Source organism: Corvus cornix, chromosome 5 (assembly GCF_000738735.6).
Source record: "Corvus cornix cornix isolate S_Up_H32 chromosome 5, ASM73873v5, whole genome shotgun sequence".
Taxonomy (NCBI): domain Eukaryota; kingdom Metazoa; phylum Chordata; class Aves; order Passeriformes; family Corvidae; genus Corvus; species Corvus cornix.
The window spans coordinates 56,115,958-56,135,740 of NC_046335.1; the positions used below are offsets into that span (position 1 = coordinate 56,115,958).

The 19,783-nt window shown below is 41.0% G+C and overlaps 1 protein-coding gene across 1 annotated transcript in view; it reads right to left on the reverse strand.

Annotated features, from left to right (window-relative positions):
* Positions 1-5,683, reverse strand: part of PRMT3 (protein arginine methyltransferase 3) — a 55,252-nt gene extending 49,569 nt beyond the window's left edge. Inside the window, exons 1-5 of the mRNA XM_010412667.2 lie at positions 5,530-5,683; positions 4,827-4,909; positions 3,704-3,753; positions 2,477-2,579; positions 1,895-2,048 (exon numbers count right to left, since the gene is read on the reverse strand). Coding sequence (XP_010410969.2) covers positions 1,895-2,048; positions 2,477-2,579; positions 3,704-3,753; positions 4,827-4,909; positions 5,530-5,654 — 515 coding nt within the window. The 5' untranslated portion in view covers positions 5,655-5,683. The remainder of the gene's footprint in view (positions 1-1,894; positions 2,049-2,476; positions 2,580-3,703; positions 3,754-4,826; positions 4,910-5,529) is intronic.
* Positions 5,684-19,783: the final 14,100 nt, after the last annotated feature.

Genomic DNA, 19,783 nt, shown 5'->3' on the forward strand with positions numbered 1-19,783 from the left:
TTTGCCTACACAGAAACCGTCAGGATCTTATTTTTAATATTGCTCTTTACTATAGTACTTTGCATTTTTTTTATTTTTATACAAATATCTACGTGACAAAATTTTAAACTTTAATAAAATAGATTCTATGAGACACAATTAAGTAAAAGCACCGTGTGAGACATAAATGATTTAATTTAAAATTATTTAAGCCAATAGTTCCTCTAACCTATGCACGCAACACAAGCACCAAAGAAACTCCAGAGACAAAGCTGCCCTACTGTCTTTTTTAATCAAGAAAAAAGACAAGTTAAAACAAAAGCCATCACCTCTAAACGGGTGACAGATTAAAAAACTCAACATAGACAAGCTGTGCTCTTACATCTCTAAGTTACATCTAACGCTAGAGGCGACCTGATTTATAGAACTGTTACCGTCTTTCTTTCACAGAGGTTTACCTGAGAGCAGATGATCTCTTTCTGTGGAATAACCTCCAGCACAAACCACTGAAATACAGCATTTAGACTACTACAATGCAACTGGCTCATCTGTCCATAATTTAAAACTGTGCTGCTTCATCAGATCTACATCTGGCTATTTCTGCTGCCAACCAATCCCTGCTGAATTGAAGAGGCTGCATGGAGAAAGAAAAATTAAAGGCTCCCTCTTACAAGAGCAGATAACTTGATAGACTAACTTCAAAAAAAATCAAAATTCTGTAAGTCTCACTGATGTTTAGAGAGCTCAAAAGAAACGGCTACTGATGACCTGAGAAGGTTGGGTTTTTTTAAATGAAAATGAATGGAACACAAGGAAGGCAAAAAGAAACACAGAAAATACGCCCAAGTTTTTGAAGCACAGTGACAAACTTCTTTCATTCTTACTGTTTATGATCAATGAATGCATTATGTACACAGAGATACCAGAAAAGCACTGTATGCTATAAAGTACAATTTGCAAAATTCAAACTCACCTGAAGACAAAACTGACCATTTTTAGCATAAATAATTGTTCACAGCTGAGAGGATTTGAATACATGAATTTATTCTGGTGCACTTAGTTACCTGTAGCACCAAGTGTGTACTGTCAAAATGTACAACAAACCCTCAAATGTATTTTACAACACAAGTTTTTTTGCTGATTAACTTCTCACACAAAAGAACACGAATTATTTTTCCAAGTCTCTTAAATGCCATTTCAGTTCCTCAGTGCCCAGTCAGTGTGATCTTGAAATGACATGTTTGTAGAGGATTTAAATGAAGTTTGTATTTCCATGTTATCCATCAGCATCATCAATCCATATTTTGCAGACTTCAAGATTTAGAAATTGCTAATCTAAATCAGGATGTCCTGATTCCTGACTGTGATGCACTGAATATTCTTACCACCAGAACCCTCATCTGATACTGAAAACAAAAGTAGCTGAAAAAAGTTGATTTATTAATTTCACTACCAGTTTCTCCAAAGTGTGACTGAACTCTACTAACAACTATTGTTTGAAGCCAACTCTGAATATATCTGGAGTCCTGGATTTAATTTTTCAGTCTCTCCCTCTTCTCCAGTGTGTACATCCTCAGCGTTCAAGTTCCTACCTAAAGGACTAACAGAAAGGTGTCTCAAAAACAAAGAGTAGTCTGAAGGAAAATACCTGTTTCTGAGTCATGTGCTTGCTTAGCTATCCTAAGCATACTTTGTTCTTTCAATCTGTGCAGGTTTTGTGCAGTTTTTGCTAACCATCTACAAGACATTTACTAATCACCTACAACAAACAAGTCAAACCTACAGTCCCACCACAAGGTTTGTTCCATAGTTACATTCTACTACTTCTTTCAATTTCTATTGGTCTTTGAACATGAACATCTACTCTAAAACACATCAAATAAAAACATCCCAAAACTTCAATTCAGACACTTACTTCATTTTTTGCAGATCATCTTGTGCTCTAGCCAAGGCTGCTTCTGCGGCTCTGGCTCTGTATTCCGCACGTTTTAATTGTTCAAGGAGCACCATGGTATCATTTAAACCATTAGAAGGCAAAACTTTTACAGGTTCACAAAGATCTTCTATATCTGATGAAACAAGAAGGAAAAAGAATACCTACCAATCATGGATGGCTTCACAGCAGATCATAAACATTTAATGCTATTTCTGTCTTTGGATGTTTTGTACAAGCAGGTTGATTTACAAAAAGGAACAACTGAAATTGACAGGACTAACTACAGAACACAAGACTAGGCAGAAAAAGCAAATATCCTAGAAGCTAGCTCTAAGTTAAGGCAAATAAATCCAGAATTCAAGCTCTCTTAAATACCAGTGTTTGATTATTTCCAGAAGACGTATTTGGTTTAGATATAATTAAATTAGATATAATTAGTATGTGGCCTTTCTCAGGTACATAAATCACTTGAGTAACAGTGACAAGGCTTCACATGACATGAACTCTGACAATACCACATTTGTCCCACAAAGCAGGAGTCATACTGAAGCAGTTATTTACCAAACTGAAGCAGGAGATCATCTTCTAGTTCTGGTTTCAAATACTCCTCTCCTTCCCAAGGCAGTGGGCTGCTGAGAGAACTCAAATATGCTCCAGTTGGTTTCTAGACAGGAGAAGAACATGTAAGCTGAGTTTCTTTGAAAACACCAGCCCTTCAATTTCATTCAAGAAAATAGGCAAAGACCTGTTCTTACACACAGTAAAATATGCAGGGTATTATCGAAGGAGCTCTGTAGCAAAGCCTGGGCAAGCCCAGGCAGCTCCAGGATCAAGGAATTCAGGACAAGCAGTAATGCACAGCACATTGATAGATACTGAGGGATACTTGCAGGATTACACTGCTCTCAGGAACCAAGTTCACTCAGGTGTTTGGCTGTGTCAGACCCACAGTTCACAACAGAGCTAATCAATAAGTCCAAGATACTGATCCTGTCAGGTGTTCTTTACATGAACAGTGCTGTAGGGACAAATGTCAGAAACACTGTATTCTCTCCTGTTTGCATCCAGTTAATACTTTCTTAGGAAAAAAGAAGTCAGATATGGACTTCAGTTTTTGCCTTATAAATAACTACTTGAGGATTTAAAATTTGAAGACTGGAGTAAAAAAAATACTTAATAAGGTAAGATGGTACTGAGTTTTAACCTAAACTTTTAGGGAATAACAAAGGAACAAAGGAACAAAGTCACAAGACACACAAAATATACCAAGGCCTATCTTGAAAGTGTAGGTTCCCATTAGCTTTCCTGACTCAGGTATCATTTTAGGAAAGCTTTAAGTTCTGTAACTTAAGAGATCAGGTATTGTCCTTACTGCATAGGGGTCTGGCCAGCTCACACCCTCAGGAAAGGCTTTACACCAACACAGATGCAAGGACTGAGAAACTTCAGTTACTGAGAAGTGAACCCATTTCTGAAGTGAGACAGCAGAGTCAAAGGCCAAGAAAAACTAACAAAACAAGATGATACTACATAGCATGGAGGCTTTGTGCAAGTCTCAACATTCCCTTCTGAAAACAAAACTTCACATTAATTAAATCTATTTAAAATTAAAACAGCCTCATATCTAGATAAACCAAACAACAGCTATTTTAATTTCTGTGATTTCTTTTTCTAAAACTACAATACAAAATCTCATGCAATTATTAGAAAAGGGCAAACTGAAAGCACAGCACTTTGACTTCCTATTCTCCAGAATCAGAATACAGAAGTAGTACGTGGCACACCTACCTTTAATCGGACAAAGTTTATTAGTTTAATGTATCCATAAAAATCGAGTCCTGAGAGGGAAAAAAAAGGGAGAGAGCATTTGTATTACAGAAAAGCACACGTTTTATAATTATGTGAATACTAATTACCTGTTCACTTGGTAATTGGTTCAAACTTCCCCTTGGGGTGTACATCACTATCTAGAGCAGTCTTCCTATCTTAAGTTTCCCATCTATGTTTTTCTTCTCCTTAGGACTGAACCAGGAAATCCTCACCCTCAAAAGGACAAATACATTTGCCACAAATTAAGAATGGAACACTTTCAAACAGGGACTATGAACAGGGATTTCACTCATTTGGCAGCAAGTACATCAGGACAGCCACTCTTTTATCTCCTACTAGCTACCTGTTATTTTAGGCTGTTGTGCTCCCCTGTTCATATTCTTAGCTTTCTGCTTAAGAGAATGTAAATTGATGCTATGCGTCAAGAATACCTACCAATATTGATTTAAAATTGCCACCTTGGCCAAAGTAATAGTAGTTTAACTGTGTTCTCTCCCCAGGAACAGCGAAGATAAACCCAAAATACTTTTCCCTGGATTTTAGACAGAAAACAGACCAGACCATACCTTACAATATATAATCTATAATGACAGCTTCAAGTGAAAGCTTAGCTTAAGCTTGACTGGAAAGAATTAAACCGATATGGGAGGATATGCCTTCCTGTGATCACCTGACGGACACAAGCCATGGGGCTCTGCTAAATACTGAGCCCAAGAGCAGCATCACTGCTCAGGCAAGAGCTTCCAGCAGATCAGATCAGATCAATCATAGCAGACCAGATCAATCAGGTAGTGTCTGACTCAGGTCGATCAAGTAGGCAGTGAGGAATCAGCACAAGCCAGCAGAGATCAATCTTACTTTTGTCACCAGCTGAGAGCTTAACCAGTAAAAAAAGCATACAGGAAGCAGCCAGCATCAAGAAAATGTAAAAGCATTTTTTCCACAATAGCTCATCTTATCCAATCTTGGAAGCTTCAGCTGCGAACCAGGAAATCAGTTAGAAACCAATTAATATTTGCAATGTATTTTAAATGAGATACTTACACACAAAAGGAAGTGATAAGTCATGACAAAAACTTACCGTGTTTCTGGATCACATCACTAACATCAAACTGATGCTCTGTCTTGCAGTGGGAGAACACAGCTTCAGCAGAACTAAACAACCTGTAAATAACAAGCTGTTAAATATGCAATACTGACATGTTAAATTCCAACTTATTAGTGCTATATGCTCTGTTCTGACTTACTGGGCAATTTAGAACACATTTCCTGCCCTTGAGAAAGGATGACCAGGCACTGGCTTACATGCCTCACATAGAAGCTTTTACCTTGTTTGTCAAACATTTTGAAACCAAAGCCAATGAAGACAAAAATTTTGTTTGACAAACCCACAGATCCTGTTAACTTCCAAACACTCCTTGAGAGCAAAGACTGCGTTAAACCTGAAATCTAAAAACCACACCAACACAAGGTGGGTGGAACAGCTTGATCTGCAGCATCGAAATCAAAACTCTCATCTCCATATTGGCGAAGGAAAAAAGAGAGAGGAAAAAAAAAGAGAAAATCCTCCACAGTGCTTCAGTACGAGGGAAGGGGATTACCTTCTTTCCACGTTCTTCCTTCCTTCAGTCTGAATCTAACCCACCTTTGGTTCCACAGAGGCCGTGTAAGCGATCAACAAGCTACAGAGCGAGGCTACAAGCCCGGACGGAATTCATCATCTCCCTCCCGCGGGCCGAGCCCGGGCGCTCGCAGCGCAGCGGGCTCCTCATGAGGCCCCCCACCTGTCGCAGAAGAGGCAGCGGGTCCTCTGGGCCACGGCAGTGCCTTCCTCCTCCTCCTCCTCCTCCTCATCGTCCCAGGCCTCCTCGCCGTCGGACAGCTCGGGCATCTCCTCCTCGGGATCCATATCCCGCCACCGCCCCGCGCGCGCTTCCGGCGGCGGGGACGGAGCGGGGCCTCGCGCGCCCCCTGGCGCAGCCTCCGGCTGCAAGTCCCGGGCTGAGGGGCCCGCCCGGCGCCATCTTGCGGGAGAGAGGGGCAGCGGGACGGCGGGACGGCGGGACGGCGGGACAGCGGGACAGCGGGACAGCGGGACAGCGGGACGCAGGGACAGAGGGGACTGTCCCTCGGCCATCTCCCGGCACGGGAGGGTGCTCCTTGTTTCAGCGCCGAGCACGAATCCCGCCGTCCGCCCTTGGCAGGCGCCCGGCTTTTTGTGTCTCGCAAACGGCGCGGCTGCGATGGGAGAGTTAAAGGGATCAGCACGCGCTTTTAAATGTCAGCTTTTAGAGAAAGTTTAGCGACAGACAGAACCGCAGAGTCACAGAAGCAATTAGGTTGGAAAAACCTCTGAGGTCATCGAGTCCGACCTGTGACCAAACACCACCTTGTCAACCAGACTTGTCCACAAAACTCGGATTCATTACCCGGTGTGCACTAAGCCAATAATGCACACTGGAGAGGTGTTGATTATTTATTTCAGAGTTCCACAAGCCTGGGTGCTCGGTGGTATTCCACAAATAAAGCACACAAACTATCAGAATTTTCGTACTATTTATATATTTCAGGAAAGGAATTAGTGTTCATTGGCTACAAGTTACATAGTTCTCTTATTAATTAGTATTCTATCTTATATTGGTTAATGATTCTCTTCCTCCTCATGTTAATCAGGCTGTGTGCTCAGTCTTTATTTGAGTTGGTGGTTTCTTGGGTTGGTGCTGTGAGTCCGTGGCTGTGATCTTCCCCTTCGGGAATTACCTTTTACCCAGCTGGAACTGATTTCAGCACAATTGCTGAGTTGTCTTTATTAGTTTCTTCCTTATCTTGGGGGTTCTGCCAAATGTCCTTATGGCCCATAAGTTCTGCATTCTTTGTATCCACCATCAGGGGTCCATCCTTCTTCCCAAGCTTTATTAACCTACCCCCAGGTCTGAGATCACTGAAGCACGCCCAGCCCTAAACCTTAACAAGGTAATTCTACCAACAAGTAATTTGTTTATCTAACACCTGGAGATCACTTAGAAGTTGTTAGTGGCTCCCTGCTCCACCAATTAGATCTCCTTTCTTGTTGATTAGTCTTGAAAGTATGCAAAGATCAAACATTATAGAACATCCTTTCTTAAGGAAATTTTGCATATTCCACATTTTGCAACAAGACCATGGCGCTAAGTACCACATTCAGTCTTTCCTTAAATGCCTCCAGGGATAGTGACTCCACCACCTCCCTGGGCAAACCATTCCAATGTCTAATCACCCTTTCTGTGAAGAAGTTCTTCCTAATGTCCTTTATAACTGAGACGTCATTCAAATGCAGAAGCTAAAAAGTAGTTAAAAAATTATATAGAAAACCAAAGCTTGAGGATCATCACTTGAAGAAAATAGTACCTGATGTTCTGGTTAGGTTACTGAAGCGCTGTCATTTTCTCTGTATTCTGTGCCTGACAGAAACACACATCTCTTTAGAACCAAACGGTGCTGGTTCCCATGGTTCTCCTATGCAGGATGTGGTGGGGGAAATGTCAAAGCTGGAATTTTTACAATTTGTACCCTCAAAATGTCTAAGTTCATATCTGTGCTACTACAAATGTTTCCAAAAATAATGAAATTACTATTTCACTTAGAACCTGACTACCTTATATAATGGCAGGAGCAGAGGTACGCTGTGCATCCTGCTAGAACTGCTCCAAGTCAGGTGGATAAATACTGTGTTTGTGCAGTGGTTATTCCCAAATGTGAAATACTTAAGAAACCTCCCATATCGCTGCTGTTGGTCAGCTGTGCCTCCCTAGGCATCACATATTTTTAAATGACATCTTGTACTTTTGGATCAAATTGGTTATCCTTGAGTAGGTTAAAAAGTTAGCGAAGTTTGCAGGCATCTGTGTTGCTCTTTGGTTCAGGAGGTCAAACCCATCCTTTAAAAGCTGATTTTCCAAACTCCCCCACTTGCTATGCTTTGGTCCTCAGTGTCGTCACACCACACATCAAATGGGTTCCTTTTCCAAATGAAACTACCAGGCTGCTCCAGACCTGCAGTCACAGGAACAAACTACAGCTGCTAGCCTGAAGTTAAAATCTTGAAGGTACCTGGCACTGGATTTTCAGCACCACATGTTTTGCTACACTTGTGTCAAACTACTCACCAGGTCAGACATAGCAATAGTTTCCTCTCTTTCCACCTTGTTTTTCATAAGAAGCTAATCTACATTACATGTACATTAAGTAAGTTTGCTGATAGCACTGAACTGGGAGGAGCTATTGACTCCCTTGAGGACAGAGAGGCCCTGCAGAGAGACCTTGAGAAATCAGAGAACTGGGCAATCACCAACTGTGTGGAGTTTAACAAGGCCAAGTGCCAGATTCTGCACAGGGAACAGGGCAGGCCTGGTTGTGTGTATAGACTGGGGAATGAGAGGCTGGAGAGCAGCGCTGCAGGAAGGGACCTGGGGGTCCTGGTCGATGGCAAGTTGAATATGGGTCAGCCGTGCCCTGGAGCCAGGAGGGCCAACCCTGTCCTGGCGTGCAGCAGGCTCAGCATCGCCAGCCAGGCAAGGGAGGGGATTGTCCTGCTCTGCTCTGAGCTGGAGCAGCCTCACCTGGAGTGCTGGGGCAGTTTTGGGTGCCACAATATAAAAAAGACATTAAGTTGTTAGAGAATGTTCAAAGGAGGGCCACAAGAATGATGAAGGGTTTGTAGGGGAAGCCGTATGAAGAGCAGATGATATCACTTGGTCTGTTCAGCCTGGGGAAGACTGAGGGGAGACCTCATTGCAGTTCAGACTTCCTCATGAGGGGACAGGACTCAAGGAAACAGCATAAAACTGAGTCAGGGGAGGTTTAGGTTGGATATCAGGAAAATGTTCTTCACCCAGAGGGTGGTTGGGCACTGGAACAGGCTCCCCAGGGCAGTGATCACAGCACCAAGCCTGACAGAGCTCAAGAAGCATTTGGACAGTGCTCTCAGACACATGGTGTGATTCTTGGGATAATCTGCATAGGACCAGGAGTTGGACTCGATGATCCTGATGGATCCCTTCCAATTCAGAATTCTGTGGTTCTACAATATTTATTTTATGAAGGCTGAGCCTGCAACAGCGCTCGATATGTAGCTCTCAATGTAAGTGAAGGTACCAAGTGTTTGTTAGTACATTATAATCGTTGGCAACAGAGTGACCATCAGCATTATCATCATCTTTGCAGCTTTTGGTCATTTGTAGAAGGGTGGAACCAAGGGTCAGATTGTCATCTCATTTTTAGAATGCAAATTCAGTAGTGTTTGCCGAGTATAAAAACAAAGCGATTTGAATTGATTGGTAACAAATTTTAAAAAATGGAGTGGGATGCACAATTCAAGAAGGAACCTGAAAGTCTGGATTACAGTCCCTGATCTCTCAGCTGTATTTGTGTATCTGTCCCATGTACCTCAATTTTCCCTTTCACCCTCCCTCCTCTCAAAGCTAACAAAGACTTTTAAGTATGGTACTAATTAAACAGGTTAGGCTTGCTTAGTTATAGACAAATCCAGAGAGACATGAAAGACTTAAATTTGGAAACTGGTTTTAGATAAGACCAGAATGCCAGATTTGAAAAAAGGGTCTAAGAGCTACTAAGTCAGACTCCTTCACAAATTTTGTCCTGTATTTTTTTAAAATCCTATATCCATTCAGACTTACTTCTACAGGTATGAGTAGATACCACCAATTATGCAAACACTACTTAGTGGTGTGAACTAAGTGCTCCTCATGGAAGTTTTTCCTTAGGTAGCACTTCAGTTCTACTCAATGAATCAGCATTAATGCAAAATGCTGGCAAAGTGCTGCATTCTCTTAGTGTACAGAGGAAATCTAGCCAAGTCAGATGCTTCTACCTTATCCCCCCTAAATAGGATCCGATCCCATGAAAGAAACAGAAGTGATGCAGAATGATAAAACATAGTTTCCCTCTACTCTTGCTCAAGCAGCTAGGAGCAGAAATAGATTTAACAGGCGGTGCTCTGTCAGTAGAACCCAGGCTGATAGCAGCAAAAGCAGAAACAGCAGCTTCTTTGTGTTTTACTGAAATTCTCCTCTCCCCCCCTCCCGCCCCCGAGGGGCAAGGGGTCACTGATTGCATAGTCTTTGCTCCATTGCACACCCTCAGCTATTGTTGAGTCCCCTCAGAGAGTGCAGACTGAATGTGCTGCACAGCCTTGTAACTGAGCCTTCTTTTTTATTGTTGTGTGAATTAAGATTCTCAATAAATGTAAAGCACCTGTTCATTTGGGTCACTGTATGTAGCGTGTTGGATGAGGACTGTATGAAATCTGCAGCAGAAATGTATAACTTACATTGGTACCTCTTGAAATATGATCATCTTTGTTACAATCTCCTAATCCTTGTAAAGGGATTTGCATGGTACAGGAAGATTTACAATGTAATGGATTATTTCATGATCTGGGCCAAGGGGAAGAAACTTCAAATATTTACTGGGTTTTTTACTGCATTGGAAACATTTTTCCAGTTCTGGAAACACAGAACTGGGGAGACTGCTGGAGGGTGTTCACACACAAAATATGGTAGCAACATATCACTTGTGGGCTTTGTTTCATCTGGATTTCCAAGCATGTGTAACTTTATTCTCTACCTGTGTCATTTTTTGTGGCCCCGGTGCTTGTCATTATTCAAAAGCAAAGAAAGTATGTTAATAGAAATCGTGTAGGAAAAAAAAAAAAAGCATTTTAAACAAACTATTATTAAATGGCTATGACTTTACCCTGTGTAAAATAGAAAAAAAGAGAGAGCAGATTTTTAAAAATTCATGTTAACAAACCAGATTACTTCTTGTAGTCAGAGTTGTATTTTTTAAATTTTAACCACTCAAGGTCACCAACAGAACAGCACACAACCATGAAGCTCAAAACTGAAGACAATTTTTCAAAAATATTTTCTATCCAGAAAGTCCAAACAGTCCGAAATGTTACACTACACTCCTTGGATACTAAAGCCAGTCTGCTACATGTAAGTGCCAAGAATGACACTCCCAAAAGCAAATACACTTATATTCAGTCCTCCCACCCCAGTTTGTCACATTTTTATTAATTTAATGATGGAAACTCTTCATAGCCAACAGTCTGAAAACAGATAGTGGCTTTTTCATTGAGCCTTTAAGATGTGTAGAGATGAACAGGTTCTCACAAAGCTGTCACTTCCCCACATCACACAGCAATGGAAAGCGCAGCTCCAGCGGCCTTAGGTGCAACAGAAAGAGGTAGAGAAACCTCACCTTTTGCAGAATGGTATCACAGCAAGTAAAACATCATTGATGACAGGGAGCTCTTTACCCCTTTATTGCCCTCACAGCCAAAGGATGAGCTTAGACTCTGTTAAAATAATGAAAGCTTGGAAAGATTTAAATGAAATCTAAATCAGAAAATGTGAGTGCCAGTTTGTATACAGAGGAAATGAGCTGTAGTCAAAAGGTATTTTTTATTCCTGTCATCAGGAAAAGTTAGTGGTATCGAAAACAGAATTCTGAATTTAAATGCTCAGTCAGTTTAAAAGTTTCATAAAATGATGGCCATATTCCCCTTATTGTACTAAGATAACTGACTGAGGTTTTTTTATCCAGCAGACCCTTTGTAGGGCTCACCCTCAAAGCAGGGTTAGGCGTAAGCTTGAGAGAGAACATAAGCTTAGATCTGGAGCTGAAGTGGAGCTGGAAAGGGCTGCCAAAGGAAAGTATGGACTGCAAAACAAAATTGTCATCTGGGCAGGGGCAGGTTTTGGGTTGTTGGGTTTTTGGTTTTGGTTTTTTTGGGAGGGGGTGGGGAACGGGGTGTTATTTATTTTGGGGATTTGGGGTTGTTGTTGTTTAGTTTCTAACAAAAATTCACCCTGGAACTAGGACTAGGCTTATGTTACGAAGTGTGCAACTCAGTATGTTACACACACACACACACACACACACACACACTTATACTTCTGCAGGAGTGCCTCCATAAAATGTGCATTGTGGAGCAGCTTGAGGAAAATGGGATGGTTTCAGATGCTAAAGGTCACTCCAATCCAACTGAGATCTCTCCAAACAGGTAATGTTAAAAAAATAATGAGATACTTAGAAAATCACTGGTCTTCAGAGTTACATTGACTGTTTATGTGCAAAGGGTAAATGCAGATAAAAGATTTCATAAGCACCATGAGGATAAACCAGTGTTCACAGAGAAAGCAGCTGTAAGCATTTCAAACTTTCTGTCTCATAATACCTATGTTTCTGCAGGGAAAACGTCTGTTTTCTACAGGGAAAAAATGCCTGAACTTAGAGTAAATGATTGTACAGAAAAACTACAAGAAAAATCCTATCCCTGATTGAAGTAAAATAAAGCATTTACCTTAGACCACATCTTTACCGTGAAAATATATGATCTTTATTCACCCACAGTAAGAAAACAAGCAAAGACAGGTGGCATTCTGATTGGCTTTCAGGTCAAACTAGTGGAACTGGGAGGGCTATGCATTGAAAACAAACCCCCAAAAGCAACTATTTGGCACTTAGGTTTTCTTCACAGTATCTACAAGATGCTTAGTGTCACAAGAGTGGATGTCAGGCATTTAGCAAACTCAGGAAGGAAATGAGTAGATGAGTTACCTGGAAAAAAGCCCTTCTTGTGCAGGGATGAGCATCTGCAAGGTTATGTCCACCAGAACTGTCCATAGAGTGGAATGTTGAAGTGTGCCAGAAAAAAGAAAGGATAAAATTGTTTGAGTTTGATATTTAGAAATCAAAAATGAAAGGAGCATTAGGATATGTGTGCGTAGTTATGTAAGGAACTGGGTGCTTAGTGCCTGGATTTCCAAGGGCTTAATAAGAACAGAAATGAAATGCAGAGGAAGACTGAAATTTTGTAGATTATGGGAGAATAGGGACCAAGAGAAGCCGGTCGTACTTCTCATGTCTATTACACATGCAGTGAAAATGATTTACCTGAGTGTGCACTAGATCACAGCTCATCCCAAAATCTCCATTTTGACAGATGTAACAAAAATACAAGTATTTATTTGTTCAGCTTCACTTTCCCCAAGTTGTGATTGCCTCAGAAGAATGAGGAACAACACTGATGATCATGGGCAGCAAAAAAAAAGTTAGAAGTCAGAGAAAGAAGCAACCAGAAAGTAGAATCAGGCACAGTACCACATCTGTTTATCCTGCTTTTCTCATGAAATTATTTTTAATTTTGCAACAAAGATGGAAGGAGGTGCTTATCCATCACGTTGCATTTTTCAAAAACAAATTTTGTAGTTAACTGGGATGAATTCAGTTAATTGCTTCCAGCAAAGGATGTACTACTTTACTTTCTTTTCTATGTCTAGAAAACCAGAGTTACTTTTACAATGATTATGACAACACACAGATTTGGAATATTTCAGGAGTTCAAGATCTTGAAAGATTTATTGCAACAGTTCAGTTTAATCTTTGTAGAGGAGCTATAAATACAGGATCTTTTTCATGTTATTACTATTGAAAAGACAGTTCTTATCTCTTGCTGTAAACCTTTAGTGAAAACTTTGCAGGAGAAGATATAAGGCAGCTTGGGAAAATTATTTTCTCGGGGACAATCTGGATACCTCAAAGATTTTTACACCCAGAGGTGTAAAGACTGTAGGAAGGAGGAAAAATAATTTCTTACCCTGCACAAAAAATGTAAGTAAACAATAGCAAAATGTAAATGTGCAATCAAAGCATTTTTAGAGCAGGTAAGCTAAAATATTATGAGTCTAACAAGAAACCATTAGGTAGCATTAGGCTAGTGTTTCCATTTCTGTGCCAGCTTGTTTCAGGTTCTCTCAGTCTAGATTTTTGTTGACAGATTTAAGCCTCATTTTCAGTTCACTTCACTGAAAAAAACACTCCTAACGTAAAAATGGAAATATATTTCAGTAAAACTGCAAATTTTCCTGATAAATATTAATTCCTGCTTCTTTAAAATGTGCTTATTTGAGGTATTATGAGTAGTAGCTGTGTGTTAAATCTCCCATTCTTTGTACCAGCTTCTTTAAAAAAAAAAAATAAACCAGCCAATGAAAAGTGCCTAGACTGACGCTGTCTCCCTCGGTTAATCCAAGGCCAGTAGAGGGATAATTTGATTAAACTGAGACCCTAATTTATTTAGCTTTAGTTCTGGATCAACCTCTTCTTAATAGAGTGCTGTCGTCTCCAATTGTTTGATGAAAATTAAAGTGACATAAATACCATGGGACTTTTTCAATCTGATTAGTCAGCTAACTTGCATCAATACTACCCCAGCCATCAGGCGCTGGCGTCCTTCCTTTCACCAGCCTTACTAACAACTGACAAGTTCTCCTTGAAGACTGGGCACCCACGCTGCCACTCAGACCCCCACACTTAACCCATCATCCGTCCTCAATGGGTCTTGTTTGACAAGGTGCCCACACCTTTTTCCATTGCTGTTCATCAGACAAAGCTAAATATTGTTTTATTAGCAATCAATAGCCTGTTAATCCCAAACGATTTCACAAATCCACTGAGCTCTCAAGCTGATTAAAAACGTTTGGGTTTTTTTTTTTTTTTTTTAAGCTGCTAAATTTCAGATGGATTTTCTCCTCTCCTCCCATCCCTCACACTCTGATATGGCACATTGTAGCTGGCAAGCAAAGCCACAAAAGCAAAAGAGGTCTGTTGTCTTTAATGTTGCCTTTAAGCAGACATTTGCAAATGCTGAAGTTTCACAGTTTAAACATGAGCAAACCTGTGCCACCAAACCCTCGGCACATTTACTGGCTCCTCCACTTTCAATCTATCAGTTTGAAACTTAAGAATACAAGAGCTCCTGAGCCTTCCCTTTTCTTTTAACAGCAATATTGTAAATTCTTGCTTTTTCTGTGGGGCTGGGGCACTAAGGAGTGAGAGAAGTAAGCCTCTTTCATTTACAATATATAAAATGCTAACAAAGCAGCTGTTGCACTGTTGAACTATATTGAATTCACCTGCAAGCAAAAGACACAGGCTGAGGTGATGCCTGTGTTTGCTTTGGTGGGTCGCAGATAGATCTTCTGTGAGACACAAGGGGAATAGCATTACAAACACAATTCCTCTTGGATTTACCCATCCTCACTCACTGTCTGCCTGCCTTCGCCCTGGAGACGTTGATTATGAGAACTGGTAATACAATGGCACTTCACTTAGGTGGTGCAGGATAATTCAAGGTGAGAGCAGACAGGCAGTGTTGGTAGGCACACACTGAGCCTCTGAAGCACCCAGGGACACAATGCTGACTTGGTGAGCTGGCTTTGCAAGTCTGGGTTTTACTCTTCTTACCCTGCTGAATTGTTCCTGTGGATGTGCTCCGTCTGCAACAGCAAGGGAGGAAGGGTTGTGGGCAACCTGATGCCTCAGCAATGTTGCACATACCCTGCCTGAAACAAGTCTTGAAATGGGTGGTCTTGACTCTTCAGTACAAAACAGTTAACTCTAAGAAAAATTCTTCCTGACACAGAAGGAGTTAATTTAAAATGAGCTAACACACATTTTATGCTTTTTGTGCGGGGACTTAACATACCCAAACAGTGTTTTAAGTAGAAGGGGAAAAGTTATTTCAGCAGATCCAATCCTCTGGGAAGTCTATTGAAACAAGACACAGATTTACTAAGTCATCAGCCTTGAGAACAGGGTCCTAGTTCTGAAACAGACTGTAAAGTCTCAGGGGCAACATTTCAAATCAGGAACTTCCAAAAGTCAGCACAATTACTGTGAGCATATCTGCTTGGAGAGTACTGTTAAAATTTGGGTGTCGAGTAATGGTTTCAAATGATTCTTCCATGTAAGCTCAGGTCTTTTACAGGTTCTTCTCAAACTCTTCTTTCAGCAACTTTTTCTGTTAGGACAAATATCCCTCCTATCAAAAATACTCATCAAAACAGTGGAACATAATGACAAAAAAACCCCAAAAGACCTACTCATAACTTTCAAAAGCGGTTGACATGTTAAATCTCAGACATTTTAAGTGGAACATGTAACTTTCTGCCAAACTAAATAAAGAAGCAACTGCTTGTTTCTCTCTCTTTGGCTAATGTGCATGACCCTGTTGCATTTGCCAGTGGTAAAAAAGAGCCACAAATGTTGAAGAATGTTTTTCAATTTTGTATTTTTAACAGTAGGAATTAACAGGAAACAATACTAAAATCAATACTCACTCAAGCAAGTATTTACTGTGGTTTACAATTCCTCCCCAAATCCTCTGTTTCTAAGGTCAGTCATAGTAACTTTAGAAAAAGATTGCTGATTGAAGATCTGAAAACTGTCCTGCTCTTGAATTCTAGGGTAAAGCAACACATATTTTGTGTCGGGCTGGCTGTTCTGCACAGCAACTATCATGCTATTTTTATTTTGAAATTTTAATTATATCTGCAGATGTTCCATGCAATAGCCCACGCTGTTTGAAGCAGAAAAAGAGTTTGCTCCTTGTTCATAGAAATATTTTTGTGTTAGAACAGGGGGAAAATGCCATTGATACCTTAATCTTCATCTAGGCATTCTGTAAAGATTATTTGGACATCTAAAAACACACAGGGAATGAAACCTGGAACATTTTCTTTGATAGGGCAGTAAGAAACACACCATCATCATAAAGAGGTGGTAAGGACTGGAAATTAGGGAGAGCTCTTGCTCTGTGGGCTCTGGGTATGTCCAGACTGCAGCAGTCTCTGCATGCCAGCTCAGGTATTGAAAGAAGTCCATCCAAGTCAGCGTGAAACTCCACACTCTTTTATTTACCATGGACAGAAAGCTTTTCAGTTCTTGCTCAGAGTACTTGTCTTGAAAGTTCCTTAATGTTTTGCTTTTAATACACGACTTTTTATAGGAAAATCTAGTGAATAATTGAAGTTATTCAGGAAAGCAGAAGGTACACTTTTTCTGTCTAATCTACATTAATGTGAAGTTACAGCCTCAACTGTATGTCAAGACTGCAGTGGCTTCATCTACCAAAGCATTTTGTTTTGTGTTGGAGCAGCACTATAGATTTGAAGTGATCCCATTTCTGGTTTCCCCTTTGGATCTGCAGACCCCTTTTGGTAGATGCACACTGGATTCTTTTCAGAAGACAGTAAGCCAGAGTCTCCACTCCAGGTGCACACCAGATTTGCTTGCAGCAGAACGGAGGGTCTGAACTGCTTGTTTAGACTGCTTCAAACCACAGGTGTGGTGCAGATGGTGAATCCAGGGCACCAGACTAAATCTGATCTGGATTATAAACCCCTTGATCTTAAAATCACAGAGTGATTCGGGTTAGAAGGGATCTCCAAAGATCATCCAGTCAAACCCATCTGTAATGAGCAAGAATATCTTCAACTAGACCAGGTTGCTCAGAGCCCCATCCAACCTGGCCTTGAAGTTGCCAGGGATGGGGCATCTACAGCCCCTCTCCAGGCAGCCTCTTCCAGTGTTCACCACGCCCATCATTGTAGGAGCTTTGGGGTTCAGTCTGGACCGGGCGTAGACGGGGACGGTGACGAGATCTCTATAAGCAGATCTTGGAACATGCGGTTTATTGCAAAGGGCGTGGGTATAGGGGCACTGCTTAGAGCTGCAGCTGGCAGCTCTGAGCAGGCCTAAGAGAGCAAGAGAGTAAGCGGGTAAGAGAGAGAGAGAGCAAGAGGAATGAGAGTGAAGAAGTGATGAGAATAGAATGGAATGGAATGGACTGGTGAAGTCCTGGTTACAATACAATAAATCATCTTCTGTACTGAATATTCTAATTGTCACTAACCAATCTAATACAAGATACAAATCCTATAGCACTTACATACAGCCTATAAGAGTTATTATATTACCATAGAGTGTTACATCTTAACTCCTAAAAACTACTCTTTGGACCCCTTCTGCTGAGCTAGTAGGGTCTGCTCTGACCCTTGGACCTGCCTGCAAGCAGAGGGTATTGTTCCATCAAGAGGGGATTACCTTCAGTCGGCCATACCATTGTTTTCCACTTGTTCAGTAACTAAGACTTGGTATTTCAAAAGTGGCTTTCATTTTGATGTTGCCTGTAGTTTTCATATTCCCAAAATCTTTTGTCAGGCAATCATATTTATAAGGCTTTCCTGTTTCATCTTCCCCAACACATCATAAAACATTTCTTCCTTTTACCTAGTCTGAATCTACCTTCTTTTAATTCAAAACCATCACACTTTGTCCTATCACTACAGCACCCAGTAAAAAGCCTGTCCCCATCTTTCTTATACGGCACCTTTAAATATAGAAAGACCAAACTTATTGTGCTGTAGATGTAAGAATTTCAGCATCTTTGCTTCTGTTTATTGATCTGCTCCTAAGACACTCTGTAAACATAGTATTTTTTGCTGTCACAATGAGCGAGCTGTTATTCCAGAGTTCTTCCCCACAGGAATAATCCCTGTGAATCATTACAAATGGTCACAATTTAGAGTAATTCCTCTGAGGTTTCACTTGGTGCTAGGGGTCACCTGCCTCTGCAGACTGAGCATTAGTGATGCTGGCGCATTTTTACGAAACTGAGGTCACCCAACTTGTTTACTGGAACTGGCAGCCAAATCCTACAGCTGAAATCTGAGGCAGATGCACAAGCAGCTGTTGTCCAAGATATGTGAGCAGCAAGGACATTTCCTGCTTTGCTCAAGTTCTCCAAACCACTGGTTCATTTCTCTGGCAACATTCAGAGCATGCTGGAGATGACAGTTATGCAGTTTTGCTATTAATTGATCAGGCACAGGTTTGGGTAGTAACAACTTGGTATCTTTAATGACCATATTTGCATGCTGAAATTCTGTCTTCTGAACTTCAAAGCCCCAGAACTAAGTAACTGTCAGAGTAGCTTGAGACTGGAAATCTAGATCCAGATCCAGGGTAGAATTTGAGCCAACAGCCAATTCCCAAACAAATTCATCTGAATGTATAGTAAGTAATTTAATAAAACTAAGAGTGAGTCTGGGTGGTTTATTTTGACTTTCAGCTTCCATGCTTAGAAATACCTGACAATAAATGATTCTTCTATCAATATTATTTTCATTTTTGTTCCCCCCAAAAATCTGTGATTGCAAAAGCATGAAAGATTCTGTCTTCAATAAACTTCAAAAAATGACAATTGCCACTTTAATGTTACCATTACAGTAAACCTGGAGCAACCCTACTGAACTAATACTTTGCTATGTTACCCCACATCTGTCCTCTCCAGGAGCTGTCCTGATTATCCCTTATCAGCCACAGTTGTGTTTGGTCTCCTGTTTCCTGCTTTCCTTGCCTGCATGCTTTATTTCTGTTCTGTTAGGTGCAGGTGTCACTGCTTGCCCTTGAAGAACTCATTTTGAAGAGACATTATCAAAATATACCAGCGTAATAGAGGGAGGAAGGCTTTACCCAATATGTAGTTTGGGGTCCTTAAATGAGAGAGTGCATAACCCTTCAGGGAACCCCTGATTTGTATAACCCCTGAGTTGTATAAAGCACAAGCAACAACTTTCATAGAATCACAGAATACTTTGGGTTGGAAGGGACCTTAACGCTCATCTCATTCCAATCCCCCCTGCCGTGAGCAGGGACGCCTTTCACTAGACCAGGTTGCTCAAAGCCCAAGACGACCTGGTCTTGGACACTTCCAGGGATGGGGCAGCCACAGCTTCTCTGGGCAACCTGTGCCTGTGTAACTTTCTATACATTTACATAGATTTTCCCATTCTGCCTAATTGCTCTTGCAGGCCACTCTGGTTCCTTTTAAGTGCACTGACTAATTTTAAAATGAGCTGTTCTTCTTATTCCAAGGCTTGCATTAAAAGATTCCTCTAGACCCTGTTTTTCTAATGCTCAGGAACCATTTTATTTCTAGCATAGAAATGGAACTGCCGCGCTGGTGTGGAGCAGGGGGCCAGGACCAGTCACACCTGTTGCCTCTCCAGGAGCCTGCAAGCCCACTCTGCTGCAAGCAGGATGAGGGAGGGGAAGGGGAATGGTTTTAAAGAAGGAGGGATATAAGGAGAACATTTTTTACAATGAGGGTATCAAAACAATGGAACA